We start from the raw sequence: 16,279 nt of genomic DNA on the forward strand, positions 1-16,279 counted from the left end.
CGCTCGCTCCCGCCTGTCTTCACGTCCGCGGAGGCACGGACAGCGCGCGCCGCCTCACGCTACTCCGCAGGCCGCCAGCGTCTGCCCTTGCAGCGCGCGCCCGGGCCCGGCCCAGGTTCCCCACTCGGGCCGGCGGGCTCGCGGGTTCTCTCGCCCCGCCCCCCTGGGCGCCACCGCTGGGCGCTTGCGCGGGGCGCGTGGCCGTGGCCGGGGTCTCCACCGCAGCCCGAGCCGCCGCCGCCGCCTCAGTCAGTCAGTCAGTCCCCAGCAATGGCGGACGGAGGTGAGCAAGAGGAGCTGCTCTCCCCGTCACCGGTCTCTCCGGCCAAGCGGCTGTGTTCGTGGCCCAGCCCGCAGGCTCACCACCCTCGCGGTTCGCCCGGGGCAGCCGGCGGAGGGGCAGGGGGCGTCGGCAGCAGCTGCCTGATCCTCGGGGCCCGCCCCCACCTGCAGCCGGAGTCCTTACTGGACTGCGCCGCCAAGACGGTGGCGGAAAAGTGGGCGTACGAACGGGTGGAGGAGCGCTTCGAGCGGATCCCGGAGCCCGTGCAGCGCCGCATCGTCTACTGGTCCTTCCCGCGGAATGAGCGGGAGATCTGCATGTACTCCAGCTTCCAGTACCGGGGCGGCCCCGGCGCCAGCGCGGCTGGTGGCGCCGCGGGGGCTTCACCGGCCGAGGAGGGGCCGCCGCCGCCACCCCCGGGGGCCGCCGCTCCGGCCGGCTCCGCCCCCGGGGGCGTCGCGGCTGGGGCATCCCCCGGGCTGGGTGCAGGGGCCGGCGCGGTCGGCTGCGGTGGCGAGGGGCTCCCTTTCCGCCGGGGCATCCGTCTGCTGGACAGCGGCTCCGTGGAGAACGTGCTGCAAGTCGGTAGGTGCTCGCCCGGGCGCTCTCGGGTGCTCAGCCTCCTCTTCCGCAGGTGCCTCTTTGCCTGAGCCCTGGGGCCGAGACCCCGCCTTCTGCCCAACTCCTGTACCCCTGCCGAAGGACGAACAAGTCACAAAAACTTTTTTCAACCTTTCACTCAGGTCCACCACTGCTCTTTTCCTCCACTGACCCTCTACCCCATTTCTTTTTGTTTGAAGGGCGAATAGATCTCTCTTCTTCACTCTTTCTACTCCCCACACCAAGGCAAAGAGAATGGGGAGGTATGCCTTTTTGGATGTAATAATTTCACAAATGCATTGTCCTAATTTAAGTTTGGAGAGGGGAGGATTGTTAGTGAATCTGAACAAGCGGTTTTAGAGGGAGCGTTTGAGGGACAGACTGTCAGAGGCAATCAACAGCCCTAGCCGATTAAGCCTCGATGAAATTAACTTTAACACTGGGAAAAGAGCCCCAACAAAATCCTGCATGTTTCAGACAGTTTTAATTGTCTGCGTTAGGATTTTTCCCCTGGATCAGTGATGCTTGGGAATCTAGGCTGCGGACTAACAATAACCGAAGATGGAAATGTGACAGCTTCTCCTCCACCCCCCCCACCCAAGGAAAAAAAAAAAGGCCATACAATCTGGAGTGGGGGTGGGGTCTCTCTTCCTTGTCAGACTGGGGTAAATCAAAAGCTGGTCACGCTGAGTTTTTCAAAAGCTTCTCATTTAACAAGTCGTACTTGCTTTTATCTTTTTGTTATGGGAAAATATATTATACAAGTGATTTCTTCCTTTACTCCTCCGGAGCTTCTAGTCAGTTTGTTAATCTTATTAAATATATAAATACAGTGCTTCTGATTTGTGGAATGGTTAAGGAGAAAGGGAAAAAATGACATTGATTAACATTGACTTTGCTATGTGGAAAATTAAAACACTAATTTTTTTCTATTTGGATTATTATAGCATTCTGGAAGTACATATCTTTATGTACTTTATGTTAATCTAGATCATGTTTTATTGTACACTATATGCTCATATAAATCGAAGAAAATACTGATTTTTGAAAGGAGTTGGAGGGAGGTCGTTTTTAGAATTAAGCACAGAGAGACACAAACCCCAGACATCTAGCTCTCCAGGTAAAACCAACATATTTGAAAAATGTTTTTCTTTGAATCATGCTGTTTAATATAAAGTAATCTGCTTCTGGTTATTGAGAATCATTGATTCCTGTGTTTCTAACCAAAACAGCATACCACAATTTATTTTGCAAATGTGAAATGTAGATTTATCCTGTGCCAGAATATAGTGACAGTGGCTTGAGCAAGTTTTGTTTATTTGAAAGAGGTTAGTCCTTTGTTTATTTGTGTATATTTTTGAAAGATTGACTTGGATAAACATGTAATTAAGGTGTACAGCTTTAATACTGAAACACTGAAAACATGAAAATACAGTTTCCTATTAGTCTGTAAATTTTAATTTTTCTGAGTTTAGATCATTTAACTTTTAAGATTCTTGTTTCAAATATTTTAAATTGAAAAGGGTCAATTTAAGTGGTCGTTTTGTAGTAAGAGATGGATAAGGAAGAGTTTTCAAACTTGAGGGAGCAAATGAAAGAGAGGAAGAGTTTTAAAGAAGTGTCTATTTTTAAAGTGACTGAAGCGTCACGTTGCAAATGAAATCGGATATTTTTGTTAATCTAGGTCATGTTTAAATCAGATATTTCCCCTTTATAATATGAAAGTTAATGTGGTTCTGGAGTTATAGGCTCTCATATTATAGTTTCAGGGACCTTGAGAAAAGACACATATAAACAAACATGTTTTGTGATTGCCTTTGGATTTCAAAGAGGAAGACCGGTGAATAAAGTTATCACTTTAAGTTTATGCTACTTGAGAACCATGAGCTGTGTAATTTTTATTATTCTGACCTTAATTTAGGTTAATAAGTATAGGAGAGAAGGATAGCCTGTTCTGCATCTTTTTGAGTTCTGTATTTTGGTATGAACCACCTTTAATAGAGACTCATCCCCCATCTCCTAAACTTAAAATTATAAGTAAATTACTTAATCTAGAGAGTAGGCTTTCTAAAGTATTGCCAAGAGATGAGGAAGTGATTTGTATATACCAAGATAGTAATCGTGTTCTTCAGTTTATAAGTGCACTTCAAACTCAATATTACTAAGTGATGCTAATTAAGAATTCTACATATTTCCTTACTGTTTCTGAACGATAGAAACCTCAGATTTGGGAAGTTACTGAAGGCCGATGCTTTAGGAAGAACAGAAAGTTGGGGTACTTCTGTAACAACATCCTTTTAGGAAAAAGAGTCATAAGGAAATTTAATGAAAAAGGGAATTTAAATGAAAAAAGAAAGCACAAACAAAAAAGCCTTCAAGGCAAATAAATTAAAAACAAACAAAAACTTGTAGAAATAGTAGGTAGATTAACTTCTGTAATTTCTAATTACTTTCCACACAAAATCTGGTAATAGAAAGTCATGAATTCTGGTTAAAAATTGGATACTTCAGATTTTAAATCAAAACTAAAACTTCTCCAGCTGTGCTCAAAGGATACATTTCTTTTATGTAAGTACTGCATCAAAAGTGATATTCCCTTTAAAAGGGGGAAATTGCAAGTTAGTCTCTTCATGGATGTTTGTAAGTTTGAAGCTATGTCAATAGACTTACAGTCTGATCTCAGTATTGTAAAGATAATAGAGTTCATATGTTTTCAGTGTCGGCATTTTTAACTTGTTTCAGAAGCCCATGGATATAGTAGTAGTATAAACCTTGGGAAAATACTTATTCAGGAGTCTGCAGATGGTGTAAGAATAAGACAACTATAATTTACTAATGGTTTTAACATTTTGACCCTTTTGCTATCCACTGTATTTTAAATTGATTTCTTTGTGTTTGGTAAAACTTAAAGAAGCTTTGCTGTTTCTCAGGAAAATCTGAATTGATTGAAGGAAAAAAGCATTAACAATTTTTCTCACTTAAACACAGAAATATTATAATTACTTGGATATTTAGTTTTAAAAATTGGGTAAAGGAATGGAGGGACCTTCTGCACCTGGTACATCTGAGTTATATACATATTTATCCATAAATTTTAAGTAGATTTTGACAGGTGACTTCAACAAAACCCCATAGTTTTAGTCCACACATTTTAAAATAAGTACATGATTTATTCTTGAAGTCTTCAAGACTAGAACCAGAATGCTAAGTATTACCTTATGTGGAAGAGGTACAAGTACAAAGTCAATAATGGAAATATAAAAAGTGGCCCATTTCAGGAAGTTATCTATAACTTAAATATCAAGTAGTAAGTTTTAAATTGTGTACACTTGTATATCATCAATAAACAGGTCTGTGAAATTTTTCTGTAGTATAACTTTTGTGAATTTATCAGTAACAAGTATTACAGTTGTTGATTTTTATATGTAATTTCTTTTAATCTATATTGTTTGGGGAACAAAAGATATCTACATTGAAAAAACTATAGCATCATATGTAAGTTAGAATGAATAAAATTATAATAAAATTTCATGTGGAGAAAAATGACTTATTTTGATATTTAAGATATTCCATCACAGAAGGCAGCTGCATTCCTTTAAGCGGGTGTGCTTTTTAGCATAGAAATTTTTCAAGTTTTAAATCACATTATCTTCTTTTTTTTGAGCAATGAGTTCTCTTCCCTCCACCCTAACACATCACATATGCACACATTTTAATGTTCAATAAGTGCTTGTTGAATGACTGAATGTTAAGAATGGATTTCTCAGTGTTGTAAAACAGAGAGACATGAATTTTGAGAATGAGTGGTATTGGAATATATGGGGAAAACTCCAGACTTGTGCGTGTAATAAACTGATAGCATTAAGTAGCATGAGTGTTACAACTTAGGTGAATCTTCTGTCTATGACCATCTGTTTTGTGTGAAGCATGGTGATTTATCAGTTTCTTCAAATGAAAGCTTTAAATGAATTTTTCTAAAGGTGACTTTCTCAAGGATAGAGCTTTGAATTTTAAAGATGATGGATAAACTAAAGATAGTGAATTTTATTTTAGAGGTTATCTTTATTTTAGGAATTTTAAAAATAATGAAAAGGCTGGAAATTTATGCCTATGGGAAACCATTTTATTTCTCTTGTTTCAGTAATGGCAATTAAAAAACAAGACATTAACTGTCAGTAATCTGTTATGATGAGGGTTATATGAATATATACGTGTGTTAAAATGTATGGAACTATACACCAAAAAAGTCAAGTTTACTGTATGATACCATAGAAAATAAAATTTTAAAAACTCAGTGCATTAATATAATGTATAAGAGAAACATATGCATGCTGTATTAGTTTCCTATGACTGCTGTAACAAAGTATCACAAACTGGATTGGCTTAAAACCACAGAAATGTATTGTCTCAGAGTTCTGGAGGCTAGAAATCTAAAATCAAGGTGTTGGCAGTGCTATGCTCCTTCTGCAACCTGCAGGGGAATCCCTTGTTGCCTCTTGCTAGCTTCTGGTGGTTTGTTGGCTGTCTTTGGCATTCTTTGACTTGTAGCTGCAAAATTCCAGTGTCTGCTTTTGTGGTTATGTGGCATTCTCCCTGTGTGTGTCTGTTTTCACATGGCCTTCTTACAAGGACACCGGTCATATTGGATTAGGGGCTCACTCTACTTCAGTATGACCTTATCTCAACTAATCACATTTGCAACAACCCTATTTCCAAGGTCACATCATGAGGGACTGAAGTTATGTTCTGACGTATTGGGGATTAGGACTTCAACATATTTTTTTGGGAGGTGACATAATTCAGCCCATAACAGCTTCTCATACTTGTTTCTTGTTGCATATCTGAATTTCATGTGAATTTTAAACTTTATTACATTAAGTATGGCTTAAGTTAGGAAATCACTATATTAATTTTATTAGGTAAGCATTATTTAGACTTGCTTGATTCAATTTGCATGATTGATTATTTAATCTTAATACATGTGGAATGTTTTTGACAAATAAGTGGTTATTTAAAGGTTAAAATTGTCATTCTTGATAAAAAATGATGACTGTGTGATATAGCACTGGGTATACATATATGAATGAATAGATAACTGTGGATTTTTTTCACGCACAACATTTATAACTCAGCTTTAGAAATGGATAACCTTGAAAGCCTATGAACAGTGTTTTAATGTCTGTTTCTAAACTCTAAATTACTACGGTTTAGAATTAGTGTTTGATATTAGAAATAGATAATAATTTATTCCAGATAACTTTTATGTGAATTTTTTTACCTTGTGGTTTATTTATAGGCTCATTTCTTTCTAATATGGGCAGCATGCTTCTTGGACACTTTTAGCTTATCATGGAGCTAGTAGACTAAGAAAATCACACTTATTTAAATATTAGCTGTAGTATTATGTGATTATATGCTAAATTACTCTGTGATAGTTTTTGTAATCATATATAGTCAACTGATTAATTTTTGGTTTTCAGTGTAATTGTTCTCCCCCTTAGGATATATAATGTGGTTTGTCCTAAGTTGGTGCTCAGAAAATGTTTATTGAATGAATGAATAAATTGTCGTATCATTTTTTATATTTGTGTAGTATGACATCTCTCTTAATTGATTTATATGTGACTGAAGCCTAAAAGATATACTGGCATTTTGTGGCTCAATTTCTGGATGCTTCTGATTTTTAAAGCATTGCATAGATAAAAATTATCCTTGAAGCTTATTATTAACTTGTTCTTGATTCATTCATTGAATTAACATTTAGTCACTTATTATATGTAAGGCTCAGTAAATAATTGTTTACCTGTTTTTGGTGGAAGTCTTTCTGTAATACTTTGCATTTTCCTATCTTAGAATGCAAAGTTAGGTTGGGCATCAAAGCCTAAACTTCTAAGGAGTACATTACATTGCCTTCCTTATGTAGGGAGGAAGTTATAAACTGAGTGAATATTTGACGCTGAGAGTTTCTGAAACTGGTTTTTGAAAAGTTCCTTGCATACATGTTTTTTGGTCATTTGCCTGTTCTTTATAGTGGAGTGATGAATGTGGTATTTAGGGGAGTATAACATAGTTACCTTCTTTAAAAATAGACTATTGAGGCCAGGCATGGTAGCTCACTCCCAGCACTTTGGGAGGCTGAAGCGGGTGGATCACGAGTTCAGGAGATCAAGATCATCCTGGCCAACATGCGGAAACCCCGTCTCTACTAAAAATACAAAAATATTAGCCAGGCGTGGTGGCGTACGTCTGTAGTCCCAGCTACTCTGGAGTCTGAGGCAGGAGAATTGCTGGAACCCAGGAGGCAGAGGTTGCAGTGAGCCAAGATCATGCCACTGCACTGTAGCCTGGGCGACAGAGTGAGACCCTGCCTCAAAAAAAAAAAAAGACTACTGAAGCAAAAGCTGAAGTACCCTTCTGCCTAGTGGTTTTCTTGCCTTAACAACAGTTGTTTGTATACTTTGTATAATTTAGTCCTTAGAGAAATACAAATTAAAAGTCAAGGAAATACCTACATTACACACACACTAAAATGGTTAAAGAGAAAAAAAGACTGTACCAAGAGCTGACAAGTATATGGAGTAACTGGAACTCTCATACATTGCTGGTATGTAAAGTATGGTATGAATGCAAAATGGTGCAGCTACATTGGAAAACAATGTCCTATATAGCTAATCATATACTTAAATAAAAGATTCAGCAATCCTACTCTTAGGTATTTACCTGAGAGAAATGAAAACATATAAGGGGATTTCAAAAGCTCATGGAAAAATGGAATTAAAGGATAAAATTTAGAAGTATAAACTTTATTTCTCAACATAAACTCCATCAAGTTCAAGAACTTTTATAAGTAATGATACAAGCCACTTAGCTCATCCCTAAAGAAATGACAGTCCTAGGAATTCAACCATGTCAATGCAGTCTTTTTTACATTATTGACTGAAGAAAAATTGGTGCCTCTTGAAGATTTTTTTAAAGATTAGGGAACAAAAAGAAGTCAGAAGGAGCCAAATCAGGACGTAAGGTGGATGCCTAAGGATTTCTCATCAAAACTCTCATAGAATTGCCCTTGTTTGATGAGAGGAATAAGCAGGAACATTGTTGTGGTGGAGAAAAACTCTGGTAAAGCTTTCCTGGGCATTTTTCTGCTAACGCTTTGGCTAACTTTCTGAAAACACTCACATAATAAATCAAATGTTGTCATTTTTTGTCCCTCCAGAAAGTCAGCAAGTAAAATGACTTGAATATCCTAAAAAACTGTTGCCATGACCTTTGCTCTTGATCAAGCTGGTCTTGCTTTGATTGGACCACTCCTGCCTCTTGGTAGCCATTGCTTTAATTGTGCTTTGTCTTCAGGATCATACTGGTAAAGTCATGTTTCATCTCCTGTCACAATTCTTCAATGAAATGCCTCAGGATCTTGATCCTGCTTGTTTAAAATTTCCAGTGAAAGCCCTGCTCTTATTAGCTGATCTGGATGCAGTGGTTTTGGCACCTGTTAAGTGAAAGGTTTGTTCAACTTTAATTTCTCAGCAGAATTGTGTAAGCTGTACAAATTGAGATGTCTGTGGTATTGTCTGTTGTTTCTGCTGTTAATTTTCTGTCCTCCTTGATTAGAGCACAAACAAGATGAATGTTTTTCCTCACAAATTGATGTGGATGGTCTGCTGTTGCAGGCTTCATGTTCAGCATTGTCTCACACTTTTAAAATAAGTTATCCATTTGTAAACTGCTGATTTCTTTGGGGGCATTGCCCATATACATTTTATAAAGCATCAGTGGTTTCACCATTCTTCCTCCCAAGCTTCACCATAAATTTGGTGTTTGTTCTTGCTTCAATTTTAGCAGAATTCATGTTTCTCTGATAGGGGCTGTTTTCAAACTTATGTCTTGTCCTTTTTCGTGCCTTAAACTAGATCCTATCCAGATGTTATAGCAAGTTAGTATGAGTTTATTTCAGTGCAAAAAAAAAAAAGTGAAATCCATGTGTAGTTTTTTTATAATACTCATTTTCCACAAACTTTTTGAAGGCCCTCATATGTTCATATAAATACTTGTACTTGAATATTTATGGTAGCTTTGTTCATAATAGCCCCAAACTAGAAATGACCCAAATGCTTACCAAATGGGTGAATGGATAAAGAAATTGTTATATATCCATACAAATGGAATACTGTTCAGCAATAAAAAAGAACAAATTATTGATAGACAGCAACATGGATGAATCTCAAAAGCATTATGCTAAATAAAAGAAACCATTCCCAAAAGATTATATACAATACAGTTTAATGTATATGAAATTCTAGAAAGTCGAAATATAATGACAAAGTAGATCATTGGTTTGATCAGTAGATCAAAGTAGAAGGGAATGGAGTTTGTGAATAAAAGTTCCCTGAAATGGAATTTAGAGGAAAGAGAATTTATTCCACAGAACAGTTTGCAAACCAAGGAGATGAAAAACAAAGGTGCATTCCAGAGAACAAGGGATTTGGCTTTTGTATAGAAAGTTCCGATCCAGGTTCCCAATCAGGTCCATGTATGCAAATAAAGGATTCAAACTTTCTTAGTTCTGATTGGTCAACAGCTGACTGAGTTCTGACTGGTTGATGCAAGCGACAGCCTATTGGCTGTTTTGGGCAATGTGAATAGGCATAGTCAGCTATGAAAGTCCCAAAGTTAAGCAGAGGTGTGAGTTTTCCAGGAACTCAGAGTAAGTGTGTAACTTCTAGTCAGTAAATGGCTGTTTGGCTCTATTTTAAATGTAGGCCCAGTTAGCCACTCGGGATTCATCTTGAGGGATTGGCTCAGGTTCATAGATGTGAGAAAACTTTTGGGTGATGGAAATGTTAATGATTGTAGTGGTTACATGACTATATTCATTTGTCAAAAGTTATTAAATTGTATGCTTAAATTGGCAAATTTTACTGAATGTAAATTGTACCTCAAAAATTTGATTTTAAAGAAAAGAATTGTGGGCTTCCATCTTGGTTTCACATTAAAATCACCTGGGGAGATTAAAAAAAAAAAACGGTACCTAAGACTCAACTCCAAATTAATCATGTCAGAATCTGCTGAGAATTAGGACCAAATTTCAGAATTGTTAAAAAGCTCCCAGGTAATTTTATATGCAGCTAAGGTTCAGAAATGCCGTTGTAGAAAAATGATCACCTGGTCTGGCATGGTGGCTCACACCTGAAATCCCAGTGCTTTGGGAGACGAGACAGGAGGATCACTTGAGCCCAGGGGTTTGAGACCAGCCTGGGCAGCATAGTGAGACCTCATCTTTAAAAAAAAATTAGGTGGGCATAGTGGTGCTCACCTATAGTCCCGGCTACTTGGGAGTCTGAGGTGGGAGGATCGCTTGAGCCCAAGAGGTTGAGGCTGCAGTAAGCCATGATGGTGTCACTGCTCTCCAGCCTAGGTGACAGAGTGAGACCCTGTCTTAAAAAAAAAAAGGAAAAAGAAAAATGAACACCTTATTAGTATTATCATTGTTTCTGAACCTATTGTTGGCAGTCAAAACATTATGTAATTTTCATTCTACAAATGCTATGGACCATGTCAACTTTATTTTCTATTTGTTGTTTCACCTATCTTTATTAATGGATGTGAAGGAAAATCATTCTCTTAACTACTCAAAGAATGTTTCTCTCTGTATTTTGGAGAGGTCTTATTCCAAAGCAAAAATTGTCATGTTACTGTCATCAAAAGACATTTGTGTTTAATGTAATGCCAAGCTATAATTTTCTTCGTGTTTGTTCACCCATTTATTTATTTATAAAACCTAATTTTTTTTAGCTGAGCACAGTGGCTCACGCTTGGGATCCCAGCACTTTGGGATGCTTAGGTGGGAGGATCACTTGACCCCAGAAGTTCAAGAACAGCCTGGGCAACATAGGGAGACCCTGTCCCTATTAAAAAATTAGCCAGGCATGTTGGCACACACTTGTAGTCCCAACTACTTGGGGAGCTGAGGTGGGAGGAATGCTTGAGCCTGGAAAGTTGGGGCTGCAGTGAGCTGTGATCACAGGCCATTGTACTCCAGCCTGGGCAACAAAGCAAGACCCTGTCTGAAAAACAAAAAAAACCAGAAACTTAATTTTTTAGTATGTTCTGTGCGAAACAGAACATAATTTCTATATTTAAGAGGCACAAAGTTTACTATGGAATGTACATATAAAAATGGCGTTTAAAAATTTTCTATTAAATCAGTTAAGGGTCTGAATAAATAAAATGGCATTTACCACAATGTTTCGTAATAATAGAAGAAGTTACTATGGGGGCAGAGAGTGGGAAGTTATTAACTTGGGAATTGGGGACTACTGGATACATTGCTTTATTTTAATATAATTACAATTGTAAGAAATTTTAGAATTAGGCCGGGCGCGGTGGCTCAAGCCTGTAATCCCAGCACTCTGGGAGGCCGAGACGGGTGGATCATGAGGTCAGGAGATTGAGACCATCCTGGCTAACACGGTGAAACCCCGTCTCTACTAAAAAATACAAAAAACTAGCCGGGCGAGGTGGCGGGTGCCTGTAGTCCCAGCTACTCGGGAGGCTGAGGCAGGAGAATGGCATAAACCCGGGAGGCAGAGCTTGCAGTGAGCTGAGATCCGGCCACTGCACTCCAGCCTGGGTGACAGAGCGAGACTCCGTCTCAAAAAAAAAAAAAAAAAAGAAATTTTAGAATTATGTCTAATATTGCAATAAAGATCAAAAACACTTTACTGCTTACAAGTTAGATTAACCTTTAATAAAATTCTTTCTGTATTAACATTTTGTATGCCCTCTAATACTTTGGTGCATAGTTGATCCAAAGGGATAATACTAGTAGGAAGGAAGATGACAGGATGTTGCCAAATATGAATCCTTTTTTCTCAGAGTAAACTACAGATTTCTGGCTTTAGAATAGCTTTTTGTTATCTTCAGATAATCCTTTCCTTTTTTGTTCAAAAAAAATTCTCGCTTCTTTTAGGCATAAACATACAATGGAACTAATCAGCAAAATAGCTTTTTGTCCCTCCATTATCTTTTGGTCTGTGAGCAACAGGAAAATGTATTGTGTCTTTGAAAGCCTTGGAGATAATTACATTTTCCCCCCTATTCATTCATGGTTTTATTGAATAGAGGCCTGTAGCACTGATAGCTTCTGGAAAAGCCAGCTTGTTCTTATTTTGTTTAAATCTATCAATACCTGCTAACTGACATGACTAGCCAACATCACCAACATACATTGATGTTATTGGTAATATAAAATCCTTCCCCACATTATGGCTCCCTGTTGTGAAAAACTCTTATCTTTTGTCTCACTCAATATTATATTATTGTAGTCTTTACCATCACATGTATTTGTATATATCTACCATATGTGTGTGTGTATATATACACATATGTACACATACATACTATCACAAATATGCAATTCTGGCTCCTTCAAAGTCTCAATTTTTTCAACTGTAAAAGGGCAAAATGATGGTACCTATTTCATAGGTTGTTTTGAGGGTAAAATTAGTTAATATGTAAAGCATTTATAATAAGGCTGAACACATATTAAGTGCTATGTAAATATTCACTATTATTATTACAGCCTTTACCAAAATTGAGACTATTCTGTATTGGTTACCTTTCCTCCCTCAACCTCATTCCACCTTCTAAAGGTTTTGTAGTCTGACTTATGCTTTCAGTCACTAAATTAAAATTGATCTCTTAAAGGTTGCTAGTGATCTCATGATTGCCAAACAAAGTATCTTTTTTCTAGTCCTCATTCTTCATGACCTCTGTATAGAATTTTCTGTAGTCTACTGTACATTTCTCTTGAAATACTTCTTCCTAGATTTCTGTTTTGCTTCATTATTCTGGCTTCCTATTTTCTTTTATTCTCTTACCCCACAAAAGTAGGATGTTCCTTCTTATATCAAGTCTTCTAATTTAGAATCTAATTTATTTCTACAGTTTCAACTACAATTTTATGAACATAAGATAGCATGATATAATGTAGTGATTTAAAATTTGTTTAAAGCAACTGTACTCTCACTTTCAAATGAAGTCTTAAGCTGGAATTCCAGCTTTTGCAGCAGATAAAATCTGAGCTGTGTTGGGGATTGCAATGGAGCCCAGAACTTCATCAGCATGGCCAGCTACTTCTTCCCTTTGAAACTCTGAAGCACTTCCAAATAATCCAAAGATCAGCATATATATTTGCCTGCCAGATATTTCTAAATGGATATCTTACTAGCCACTCAAAACCAAACTGCTTGATAAGGGGATTAATATCCAGAACATATTGAACTACGACTCAGCCACAAGAAACAGCCTAATTCAAAAATGGCAAAAGACTTGAATAAACATTTCTCCAGAGACAATGTACAGGTGACCAATAAGCACAAGAAAAGATGCTCAACAGCATTCATTATTAGAGTAATGAAAATCAAAACTACAATGAAATACTACTTCACACCCATTAGGATGGATATTATTTTTTTAAAAAGCCAGAAAATAACAAATGTTGATATGGATATGCAAGGATATGGAGAAGTTGGAACCATTTGGAAATATAAAATGGTGTAGCTTCTGTAGAAAACAGTATGGCAGTTCCTCAAAAAATTAAACATAGAATAACCATATGAGCCAGAAATTCTGCTTCTGGGTGTATAACTAAAATAATTGAAAGTAGGGAATTGAATAGATATTTATACAACCGTGTTTTACAGCAGGATTATTCACAATAGGCAGAAGATGGAAACAACCCAAGTGTCCATCGACAGATGAATGGATAAACAAAAGGTGGTCTATTTTCCTTCCTTCCCTCCCTCCCTCCCTCCCTCCCTCCCTTCCTCTGTCTTTCTGTCTACCTACAGGAAATGTTATTTAACCCTAAAAAGGAAGGAAATCCTGATACATGCTACAACGTGGATGAATGTTAAAGATTATGCTAGGTGAATAAGCCAGACACCAAAGGACAAACATTATTATGATTCCACTTATATGCAGTATTTAGGTAGGCAAATTCATAGAGATAGAAGTAGAATTTAGAGGTTGCCAGGGGCTGAGAGGAGAGAGAAGTGAAGAGTTATTGTTCTGTTGAACTAGAATTATAGTATGGGAGGATGAAAAATTCTAGAGATAAGTAGGAGTGATGGTTGCACAACAGTGTGAATGTACTTAATACCACTGAGCTGTCCATTTAAAAATGATAAATCTTATATATATTTTACCACAATAAAAAAGTTAAAAGCCACATATATTATTTTATCTATACAAAATGTCCAGAATAGGCAAATCCTGGAGACAGAAAGTAGGTTAGTGGTTTGTAGGGCCTGTGAGTAAGGGGAGTGATTACTAATGAGTATGGGATTTCCTTTTGGGGTGAAAATGTTCCGAAATTAGATAGTGGCAATGGTTGCAGAAATCTTTGAATATACTAAATAACACCAAATTGTGTACTTTTCAAAGTTGTGTACCTCTCAAGGGTGAGCTCTATTATGTATGAATTACATAATAAAGCTGTCATTAGAAAAGTGAATATTCCAATAAAACAAAAAGGAGAGGAAAACCTTCAAACATTCTGTTTCGTAGAGAATGAGGTCTGAATTCCTAAGCGCTGTGTTTGGAGACCTGGGCCCAAATCCCAGTTCTGCCACTTTCTAGCTGTGTAACCTTGGACAAGTTACTTAACCTCTCTGAGCCTCAATTCCCTATGTACTTTCAGGACACTTATAAAGGAGTGAGGAAAGCATGATTAGGTGGGCAGAGAAGTTGAACTGATGCAGTCACAATGGAGACTTCAGTCAATCCTATGGGGAGCTCTGCAGCTGGGATGACACTTGACAGTTATCTGAAAATAGATGTGGGCTGACCTGAGGGAGAAGAGGCATAACCCTGGGTGGGGCATTTTTCTTTATGTGGTAGAGATGAAGGTGAACTACACTGTTTCTCTTCAGGGAACTACTTGCTGCCCAGCTGCAGGAAGTGCTTTCATCAGACAGCTTCCAACTGTCAGCTGATTCACGGTCTGTCTCAGCAGCAGAGATCTGCTTCATCTGAGGTCATACTTTTCTAGGGACAGCTTACAAATGACTGAGCAAGGTAGGAGCGTAAAGATCCAGCTATTTCAGCTGAACATGGAACTCTTCGACAGGTAATACCTGCTCCAGAGAGCCATACCTCGTTGACTGAGCTTTTGTCAGGCCTGCATTGCAGTTTGATTTCTTCCTCTTCCCAGTCCTGCCTCTTTTGTCGTTCTTTCACAGATGTCAATCCCTAGTAAGTGTCTTGCGTTTCTCATTCTATCTTGGTGAATGGTTAGTGACTGTTTTTTTTTTTTTTTTTTTTTGAGGCAGGGGGTCTGGCTCTGTCACCCAGACTGAATACAGTGGTATGATCTCAGCTCACTGCAACCTCCACCTTCCTGGCCCAGGTGATCCTCCTACTTCAGCCTCTCGAGTAGCTGGGACTATAGGCATGCACCACCATGCCTGGCTAATTTGGCTAATTTTTGTATTTTTTTGTGGAGACAGGGGTTTGCCATGTTGCCCAAGCTGGTCTTGAACTCCTGAGCTCAAGCAGTCTGCCTGCTTCAGCCTGCCACAGTGCTGGGATTACAGGTGTGAGCCACTGTACCCAGCAATTGTTTTACAGAAAAGCCTGAGCCTAGTTACTGTGACATTTCTCAGGCCTTGCACACTGCATTTGTTCATTTACTGTCAACATTGGGCAGGGAAGTATCAAGAGATGCCCCAGTGGTAAATTAGATGCTAAATGTCCTCTACTCCCTGATGTTACTTTTCTTTGTGTTGGTAAATCTGCTTTATTTCATAAACACCATCTGTTGCTGAGGTAGCACATTATGTGACATTAAAATCAGGTAATTAGGTTGTTTTTGTTTTGTTTTGTTTTGTTTTGTTTGAGACAAGGTCTAGCTCTGTCACCCAGGCTGGAATGCAGTGACAAGATCGTGGCTTACTGCAGCCCCTACCTTTTAGGCTCAGGTAATTCCCTCACCTCAGCCTCCAGAGTGGCTGGGACTGCAGGTGCACGCCACCATGCCTGGCTAATTTTTTGTAGAGATAAGGTTTTGCTATGTTGCCCCGCTGGTCCTGAACTCCTGGGCTCAAGCGATCCACCCACCTTGGCCTTCCAAAGTGCTAGGATTGCAAGTGTGAGTCAACAGCCCGGCCTATTATGTAGGTTTTAAAGATCAAATATAGTATTGTTTAATATGCTTTGTTAATAGTTCTTTGATATGTTTTTAAAGTACTAATTGCAAACGTTTTCAGATTATATATTGTCCTTTGCAAATATTATTGTTGTTATTATTATTATTATTATTATTATTTTCTTTGAGATAGAGTCTCTGTCTGTTGGCCAGGCTAGAGTGCAGTGGCATGATCTCAGCTCACT

At 38.5% G+C, this 16,279-nt stretch overlaps 1 protein-coding gene across 2 annotated transcripts in view; it reads left to right on the plus strand.

Moving 5' to 3' along the window:
* Positions 1-16,279, plus strand: part of ZSWIM5 (zinc finger SWIM-type containing 5) — a 189,827-nt gene continuing 173,548 nt past the window's right edge. For both annotated transcript variants that reach the window (XM_033226645.1, XM_033226646.1), the window contains exon 1: positions 1-868. In XM_033226645.1, the coding sequence (XP_033082536.1) occupies positions 271-868 (598 nt within the window). In that variant the 5' untranslated portion in view covers positions 1-270. The remainder of the gene's footprint in view (positions 869-16,279) is intronic.

This window comes from Trachypithecus francoisi, unplaced genomic scaffold (assembly GCF_009764315.1).
Source record: "Trachypithecus francoisi isolate TF-2019V2 unplaced genomic scaffold, Tfra_2.0 Lachesis_group12, whole genome shotgun sequence".
NCBI classification, from domain to species: Eukaryota; Metazoa; Chordata; class Mammalia; order Primates; family Cercopithecidae; genus Trachypithecus; species Trachypithecus francoisi.